At 44.0% G+C, this 9,987-nt stretch overlaps 1 protein-coding gene across 1 annotated transcript in view; it reads left to right on the top strand.

Annotated features, from left to right (window-relative positions):
* Positions 1-231: 231 nt before the first annotated feature.
* The window catches only part of unc5ca (unc-5 netrin receptor Ca), a gene marked incomplete in the record, with an annotated part of 261,508 nt that continues 251,752 nt past the window's right edge, over positions 232-9,987 (top strand). The window contains 1 exon segment of the mRNA XM_055918711.1: positions 232-891. Coding sequence (XP_055774686.1) covers positions 774-891 — 118 coding nt within the window.

Raw genomic sequence — 9,987 nt, 5'->3', positions numbered from 1 at the left:
TACACAATGAGGCAACAGTGTGCTCTAGGACCATGCGGACACCTCTGAGTGGTCGGGTAGGCTGTTTGGAGTGTTTATCCGATTGGATAAAAAAATATATTTATATAATTATGTCCCCCCCAATTCTAAAACCATAGTTGCGCCCCTGGTTGTAGGTACAATTCGAAAGATACATTATCTCCCATTCCAGATACCAGTCCGGGTCTTTAAAATGGTCGTAAGGGGGCAGACATAGGTAGGAGGTATGAGCTGGATTGGCCAAAGAAACGTGGTAAGGATCCCACACTGTCTGCAGAGCAAGCAATATAATGCACGCGATGAACGGAGTTGATGTTGTATGGTGATGAACTATAGAATGAAACAGCCCTGGACGCAACACTTCTAACGAATCCAACATCTAAATATAAACTGCACAATGAGAAGCTCATCCATGTAACTTGTTTTAGCGAATGTGTAATAACAAACCTAGTGACGGAATGTACTTTATTTTCTTACGTTTTCTCCCTCTATTCTAAAGGGGAGGGGTAGCTGATAACTAGAGGGCGGTGGCATTCGCTCTGCGTGCACGGAGCTGCGCGAGTCAGTGCTTTGACTCAAGTCCTGGGACCCCTGAACCCATTGGTTTCCCCCCATATTCTTTCTCTTTCTACATTATCCGCTGACCTGACCGTTATTATAGCGGACAACAACCACCTCGTCTGCGTCTGGACCACAACTGCTATTTTACGAACAGTGGGTTTCATCAGCAAGGTGTTTGTTTTACTCTGCCTATAATGGGGAAAAGTGGACAGTCTGCGAAAACTGGAATAGGACTTGCGAGGTACTTTCTGCGAATGTGTACCATACCTGGACTCGTTCTTCTGGTCCTCGTAAACATTGGATTCGCACAAGGTAAGACCACCCGTTACTGTCCTTTCAACACGATTAGGCTACTATCTTGAGTGTAGCAGGGATCTGAAATATCAATGCTCAGTCGACATTAATTATCGCATCCTATATTAGGTTATAGGCAACAATCATTTGGCTTATCACACCTGCATTGGATTTTTTTCGGACAACATAATGTTACACAATTGAAAATTCCCCCCCACTTGTCACGGGAGAAATACAGATCGCGTGCAACTCCAGACTTGAAAGGACAAGATTGAGGATTGTACACTTGCGGGTCAATTATGAAATATAAAAAAGACGATGATCCTCATGAATTCTAAAGGCAATTTATTTAATCAACTAGGCTATAATTCTCTCAGGTTTATTTCGTAATAGAGTCAAACTGTGTAATGTGCTAAGCAATAGCACACACCTATACGTGCGTATTGGGAAATATGAGCCGCTTCTGAAGAAAGATTACGCGTGTGCGTTTACCACACATTATGTTGAGCTAATCGTAGCTATTAATTTATCATGATGTGAATGCGTCAGTTAGCAACATGACATTACGCTATCTAACAAGAAACTTTGTTGATATTTAGTGAGGAAGATATGGATAGGCCTACATTTTTTCACGTAAACATTTTACAGAGGCGAGTTTGGACTGAACTTTCCGAAATCTAGTACGGAGAGACTCGACGCCACCTATCAATTCTAACCCCCAACAAAAACATCGGCTAAATATGCCTCTTAATCAATTCACGACACAATTTAACATGTTGTGTTATGGCTGAATAAACTATTGAATTAATGTTGTGACCTCGATAATGAAAACCATGGAAAAAATAATGTGACCGTGCAGCAATAACAAAAACAACCTATTAGCCGAATAATAATGATGATAATGATGATAATAATGATAATAATAATAATAATAATCGTGATTAGCGATCAAAAGTAATTCCGCTAACAAGACTTTTAATGAGTGGTGTTATTATCAACGCTTGGGTTCAATTCGGTTACTCTTATTGTATTAGCTATTATGTTCAATAATTTGCACGACTGGTGTGTAATTGAACACAAAGTTCAATACAACTAGCATTCTGAAGAATCTTTCAAATGTGTCCCAGCACAATATGCATATAGGATGTAGCTGAACAACATTTTGTTGCCTAAGTAAAACTTTTTCACTGAACTCCAAGGTATAATAACTTGTGAGTTTCCAATGTTTATATCCTAATAATAATAATAATAATTATAATAATTATACATTTTTTACTAATAATACTTTGTGTGGCCTTAGGTGATATTCCTGTTACTATTACAAATGATTACCCTTTCTCCTTGTCTGACTCTAAAATACAATATTTGATTGTTTTTCATTTTTAATAAACAAGAGCTTTGAAAATATGAGTTAACAAAATTTAGTTGAGTTCAGTTAAAGTAAAATAAGCTTACTCATTGGTATTCTGGCGTGACTGTAGTATTTCTTTGGTAAATGATTGTGCCATGTAGTTGTTCCTGTTGTATTGTTTTGCAGTGTCTTTCTATCACCCATTGGACTGCATTGCTAACATCCACGGCCTTGGTTTTGAGACAACACTATTTGATATTGTTGTTGTGAAACAGTATTTTCCAGAGTAAATAGGCTACCAAATTGTTCTCTTGTCGACACCATCACCTATGAGTCTTATTTTCCATAGCTACACATCTCAACGTAATGTCTTATTTTTTAAATTGTATTCCTCTTTCCTTTGTGGGCCTTTTACTTTACCTTCCATTTAGAAAAGTTATTTCGTGCTCATCCTTCCATAACGACAACTTTCCCCATGCTTGGTAAGTCAGTCTAAAGTCACATTAAGACTTGTGTTATTGAACCAGAACACTTACAAATAGGTTGGCCAAACAACCGCAAATTGGCTTGTGTATATAGGCCTAATTGAGTCAGATCGATACTGTGTACCTAAGCCCTCTATCCTTCCTGTCGGCTTTGGGCTGTGGTCATTAAAAAACAGAGACGCACAGGACGACGCAGTCAGTGGAATGTTATTTAAGGATGTAAGTGGCAGCCATCTCCACGCTGCACTGAGAAGGGGCGTAAAACCCCTTGGCCTATTAAAAAGCCATTAGCTAAACCCACTCTCAATAACGGCTGATTGTGTGTGAAACAAACAGGTTTAAAAATCCTCCCTGTGTTGACAGGGTGTGCATTCCAGACCGTCCAGGTGATGGGGCTGCTTACTTCTGCAGCGGCGCTCAGGCAAGGTTACACAATACCACGCTTTAAAGGTAATCATAGAAGTATGAAACTGATTGCGAGAGGCAAGTGAGGCCCGCTAGAGTCTGGCACCAAGGACCGCGGTCCGAAATCTCTGTCGGCCATTACGGACGCTCCCAGAGGGCCTCGTAGCCAACTGTGGAGACAGCTGTGTCTTGTCTGCTCCAGACTGGGTTCTGTGATTGGCCGTGGAGGCCCGCTTTTTACAGCCTTACTGACTGCCATTGAGTCGGAGCTGCCACTGAACTCTCTTGGTGTTCTCAGCTTTGATCCGTCTTGGACTTGACAATGACAGAGCTCTGACTCAGTAGGAGTGACTTGACAATGACAGAGCTCTGACTCAGTAGGAGTGACTTGACAACGATAGTGCTCTGACTCAGTAGGAGTAACTTGACAACGATAGTGCTCTGACTCAGTAGCAGTGTCTTGACAATGACAGAGCTCTGACTCAGTAGCAGTGACTTAACAATGACAGAGCTCTGACTCAGTAAGAGTGACTTGACAACGACAGTGCTCTGACTCAGTAGGAGTGACTTGACAAGGACAGAGCTCTGACTCGGTAGCAGTGACTTAACAATGACAGAGCTTTGACTCAGTAGCGGTGGTGATGGACTATCTTGAAAGACAGTCTTTGACGGCGTGGCTCCTTTGTATTAAGGCGTTGAAATTAAATGTGATGGCATACTTTCTTTCCCTCATCTCTGTTTCGCCGTTGCCTACTCTCCTAATCATACTCATATAGTGTGAAGTTTATGAACAGTGGGAAGAAAAAGTATGTGAACCCTTTGGAAATATCAGGATTCTGCATAAATCGGTCATAAAATGTGATCTGATCTTCATCTAGGTCACAATAATAGACAAAACATAATCTGCTTTAAACTAATAACGCACAAACAATTATACATTTTCATGTTTTATTGAACACACTGTGTAAACATTCACAGTGCAGGGTCGAAAAAGTATGTGAACCCTTGGATTTAATAACTGGTTGACCCTCCTTTGGCAGCAATAACCTCAACCAAATGTTTTCTGTCGTTGCGGATCAGACCTGCACAACGGTCGGGAGGAATTTTGGACCATTCTTCTTTACAAAACTGTTTCAGTTCAGCAATATTCTTGGGATGTCTGGTGTGAACCGCTCTCTTGAGGTCATGCCACATCATCTCCAATCGGGTTGAGGTCAGGACTCTGACTGGGCCACTCCAGAAGGCGTATTTTCTTCTGTTGAAGCCACTCTGTTGTTGATTAACTTCTGTGTTTTGGGTCGTTGTCCTGTTGCATCATCCAACTTCTGTCGAGCTTCAATTGGCGGACAGATAGCTTAACATTCTCCTGCAAAATGTCTTGATAAACTTGGGAATACATTTTTCCGTCGATGATAGCAAGCTGTCCAGGCCCTGGGGCAGCAAAGCAGCCCCAAACCATGGTGCCCCCTCCACCATACTTTACAGTTGGGATGAGGTTTTGATGTTGGTGTGGTGTGCCTTTTTTCTCCACACATAGTGTTGTGTGTTCCTTCCAAACAACTGATCTGTAGTTTCATCTGTCCACAGAATATGTTGCCAGTAGCGCTGTGGAACATATAGGTGCACTTTTGCAAACTTCAGATGTGCAGCAATGTTTTTTTTGGACACAGTCGCTTATTCCGTGGTTTCCTCCCATGAACACCATTCTTTTTTAGTGTTTTACGTATCGTAGACTCGTCAACAGAGATGTTAGTAAGTTCCAGAGATTTCTGTAAATCTTTAGCTGACACTCTAGGATTCTTCTTAACCTCATTGAGCATTCTGTGCTGTGCTCTTGCAGTCATCTTTGCAGGACGGCCACTAGGGAGAGTAGCAACAGTGCTGAACTTTCTCCATTTATAGACAATTTTTCTTTCCGTAGATTGATGAACATCAAGGCTTTTAGAGATACTTTTGTAACCCTTTCCAGCTTTATGCAAGTCAACAATTCTTAATCTTAGGTCTTCTGAGATCTCTTTTGTCTGAGGCATGGTTCACATCAGGCAATGCTTCTTGTGAGTAACAAACTCAAATTTTGTGAGTGTTTTTTATAGGGCAGGGCAGCTCTAACCAACATCTCCAATCTCGTCTCACTGATTCGACTCCAGGTTAGTTGACTCCTGACTCCAATTAGCTTTTGGAGATGTCATTAGCCTAGGGGTTCACATACTTTTTCCAACCTACCCTGTGAATGTTTAAATGATGTATCAATAAAGACAAGAAACATACAATAATGTGTGTGTTATTAGTTTAAGCACACTATGTTTGTCTATTGTTATGACTAAGATGAAGATCAGATCAAATTTGATGACCAATTTATGCAGAAATCCAGGTAATTCCAAAGGGTTCACATACTTTTTCTTGCCACTGTATATCTGGGGGTGCTTACGAGCAAGATGGGCCTGAAGTTAGTCATTCAGAAATGAAATGTTTTGACAAAAACATTGAAGTATTTTCCTCGCTCAAAGAGGATGTTGCTTTTGTAGTCTAGTCCTGTGTTGGTTTTCACAGAGATGTCAAGAGACTGAGCAGCACCAACACCATCCAAAGTATTCACAGGGGAAACCCTGGGTTAGAACAGAAGACAGATGAGTACACACACACACACACACACACACACACACACACACACACACACACACACACACACACACACACACACACACACACACACACACACACACACACACACACACACACACACACACACACACACACACACACACACACACACACACACACACGCACGCACACCTTCCATCGCCGTCTTGAATTTTAAATGTAGAATAAAGACAGAGTTGGAGCTGATTCTCAGTAGCTCTCTGATAGTATTACTGTGTACTCTCTGATAATATTACTGTGTACTCTCTGATAGTATTACTGTGTACTCTCTGAATTTATTAATGTCTACTCTTTGATATTATTACTGTTTACTCTGATAGTATTACTGTGTACTCTCTGATAGTATAAATGTCTACTCTTTGATATTATTACTGTGTACTCTGATATTATTGCTGTGTACTCTCTGATAGTATTACTGTGTACTCTCTAATAGTATTACCGTGTACTCTGATAGTATTACTGTGTACTCTCTAATATTATTACTGTGTACTCTCTAATATTATTACAGTGTACTCTCTAATAGCATTACTGTGTACTCTGCTAGTATTACTGTGTACTCTCTGATATTATTACTATGTACTCTCTGATATTTTTACTGTGTACTCTGTGTACTCTCTGATAGTATTAATGTGTACTCTCTGATAGTATTACTGTGTACTCTCTTATAGTATTACTGTGTACTCTCTGATAGTATTACTATGATGCATTGTTCATGGACTGTGGAAATTCAGCCCTCATTTAGGATCTCATTCTAGAGTTCTTTGTTTGGGAGTTTTGTTTGGAATGAATCAATGGCTCGTAGGTACTACGGTCAAAATCGTGTTCTTTAATTTGCATAATGGCTATTTTTGACTCACTGAATAGCCACACTTGTTTCGCCAATCACTTGTCGTCCCCGTTTGTTCATAGTCTCATTTTCCTCCCTTGTCTCTACTCCCTTCCCATGTTTCCCCTCTCTCTCTCTCTCTCCCTCGCTCTCTCTCTATGTCTCTCTCTCCCTCTTTCTCTCTCTCTCTCTCTCTCTCTCTCTCTCTCTCTCTCTCTCTGTCTCTGTCTCTGTCTCTGTCTCTCTGTCTCTGTCTTCTCTGTCTCTGTCTCTGTCTTCTCTGTCTTCTCTGTCTTCTCTCTTTCTGTCTCTGTCTTCTCTCTTTCTCTCTGTCTCTGTCTTCTCTCTTTCTCTCTGTCTTCTCTCTTTCTCTCTGTCTTCTCTCTTTCTCTCTGTCTTCTCTCTTTCTCTCTGTCTCTCTCTTTCTCTCTGTCTCTCTCTTTCTCTCTGTCTCTCTCTTTCTCTCTGTCTCTCTCTTTCTCTCTGTCTCTCTGTCTCTCTGTCTCTCTCTGTCTCTCTCTGTCTCTCTCTGTCTCTCTCTTTCTCTCTGTCTCTCTCTCTCTCTCTCTCTCTGACTGTGCTCATTAAGATTTATTCAGATTAATTAAACTGCGGTTAAACAGTGGAGTTATTGTTGTGCCTCTGAAAGAGCTGGGAGCAGTGGGACACGGAGTCAGTTGGTCACTGTTGCGTGCTGGGCCTCACATGCCATAGAAACAGTAGGCCCATAACTCAGCCTGGCTCTGCCTGCCCTGAGGCGTCACAGAAAGCTAGCTGTGGCTTTAGACTTTAGGCGGCATTGTGCTCCGTGCCAGCTGCTCTTCACGGGAGGCTCTGCACCACCTTGCATCCTCAATCTGATTTCTTCTTCCCTCTTGCCCTCTTTCTCACGTAGGGCACAGCCAAACCAGTGAAACTGGTAACCCAGAGCAACCATGCTACCCATGGAATCAAAGAGAGTTTTTCTTTTTTAGTTATGTTTATTTGTTGTGTAGAACACAGAAACCTCTCATCCTGCCTGGGGTATAACCAGATTCATCCTGCCTGGGGTATAACCAGATCCATCCTGCTCGGGGTATAACCAGATTCATCCTGCCCGGGGTATAACCAGATCCATCCTGCCTGGGGTATAACCAGATTCATCCTGCCTGGGGTATAACCAGATTCATCCTGCCTGGGGTATAACCAGATTCATCCTGCCCGGGGTATAACCAGATTCATCCTGCCCGGGGTATAACCAGATCCATCCTGTCTGGTGTATAACCAGATCCATCCTGCCTGGGGTATAACCAGATTCATCCTGCCTGGGGTATAACCAGATTCATCCTGCCTGGGGTATAACCAGATTCATCCTGCCTGGGGTATAACCAGATTCATCCTGCCTGGGGTATAACCAGATCCATCCTGCCTGGGGTATAACCAGATTCATCCTGCCTGGGGTACAACCAGATTCATCCTGCCCGGGGTATAACCAGATCCATCCTGCCCGGGGTACAACCAGATCCATCCTGCCCGGGGTATAACCAGATCCATCGTGTCTGGGGTATAACCAGATCCATCGTGTCTGGGGTATAACCAGATTCATCCTGCCCGGGGTATAACCAGATTCATCCTGCCTGGGGTATAACCAGATCCATCGTGTCTGGGGTATAACCAGATCCATCGTGTCTGGGGTATAACCAGATTCATCCTGCCCGGGGTATAACCAGATTCATCCTGCCCGGGGTATAACCAGATCCATCGTGTCTGGGGTATAACCAGATCCATCGTGTCTGGGGTATAACCAGATTCATCCTGCCCGGGGTATAACCAGATTTATCCATATCTGCTTACAGAACACCTGTGAAGCTGGAGCTTACAGCAGTTTACATCCACGTCCATGTACTGTACTGCGTCCTCACGGTTCGTCTATACTCTGTCACTGGCTGAAGCAGTTGGCTTCAATCTGTCGACACAAGGCGGGGAGAGAGAGAGGGTCTAATCAACGGTTGCAGGAAAGACAACAAACATTCCCAGCATGCTTAGCTGGGAGGGCTCCCACGGTCTGGAGGCCCAACAGGCAGACAGACAGTCTGGCAGACAGACAGGCAGACAGACAAAGACAGGCAGACAGACAGGCAGACAGGTAGAAAGACAGACTGGTTGCCAGGCAGACAAACAGGAAGGCAGACAGACAGTCAGTCTGGCAGACAGACAGACAGGCAGAAAGAAAGAATAGCTGTCAGGCAGACAGACAGGCAGAAAGGCAGAATAGCTGTCAGGCAGACAGACAGGCAGAAAGACAGAATAGCTGTCAGGCAGACAGACAGTCAGGTTGGCAGACAGTCAGTCAGGCAGACAGACAGGCAGAAAGACAGAAAAGCAGGCAGACAGACAGACAGGCAGGCTGGCAGTGCTGATGGAGCTAGCGCTAGCCAGTGATAAACAAGGGATCAGATGGGGAGAGAAGTAGGCTGCTGAAGTGGGCTCTCTGTCACTCTGAATGTGTAATTCTGCCGGAGAGAAAAGGACAATTGTGATGAGGAGGCCACGGGCGCTTTTGTTTCCTGCATGTTTATTGTCTGTTATTGTCCTCTTGGGAGTAAGAGGAATAAATACGCAGGGGAAGGTGTTTTTCTTGTGTTGAATTCGACATTCACTCTCCTTTCAGGCAGACAAAGCTTGAGTGTAAAGCAGTGAAAGCTCCTCTGAATATGCACAGGGGATCAGGAAAAGCAGAGGAGTGTCCCACCCTCGTGAGCTACCCGGCAGACCTCTTGTGTAGGAGCCGGATGAAGGATTTGGCTTGGTATTCCTCTATAGCCTTCTTTCCCCCTCCTCTCTCTCTTCTCCACAGCCTTCTTTTCCCCTCCTCTCTCTCTTCTCCACAGCCTTCTTTCCCCCTCCTCTCGTTCATCTCCACAGCCTTCTTTTCCCCTCCTCTCTCTCTTCTCCACAGCCTTCTTTCCCCCTCCTCTCTCTCTTCTCCACAGCCTTCTTTTCCCCTCCTCTCTCTCTTCTCCACAGCCTTCTTTTCCCCTCCTCTCTCTCTTCTCCACAGCCTTCTTTCCCCCTCCTCTCGTTCATCTCCACAGCCTTCTTTCCCCCTCCTCTCGTTCATCTCCACAGCCTTCTTTTCCCCTCCTCTCTCTCTTCTCCACAGCCTTCTTTCCCCCTCCTCTCGTTCATCTCCACAGCCTTCTTTCCCCCTCCTCTCTCTCTTCTCCACAGCCCTTTTCCCCCCTCCTCTCTCTCTTCTCCACAGCCTTCTTTCCCCCTCCTCTCGTTCATCTCCACAGCCTTCTTTCCCCCTCCTCTCGTTCATCTCCACAGCCTTCTTTTCCCCTCCTCTCTCTCTTCTCCACAGCCTTCTTTCCCCCTCCTCTCTCTCTTCTCCACAGCCTTCT

Source organism: Salvelinus fontinalis, chromosome 4 (genome assembly GCF_029448725.1).
Source record: "Salvelinus fontinalis isolate EN_2023a chromosome 4, ASM2944872v1, whole genome shotgun sequence".
Taxonomy (NCBI): domain Eukaryota; kingdom Metazoa; phylum Chordata; class Actinopteri; order Salmoniformes; family Salmonidae; genus Salvelinus; species Salvelinus fontinalis.
The sequence above is the reverse complement of the archived record's forward strand: the minus strand, read 5'-3'. Positions and strand labels throughout refer to the sequence as shown.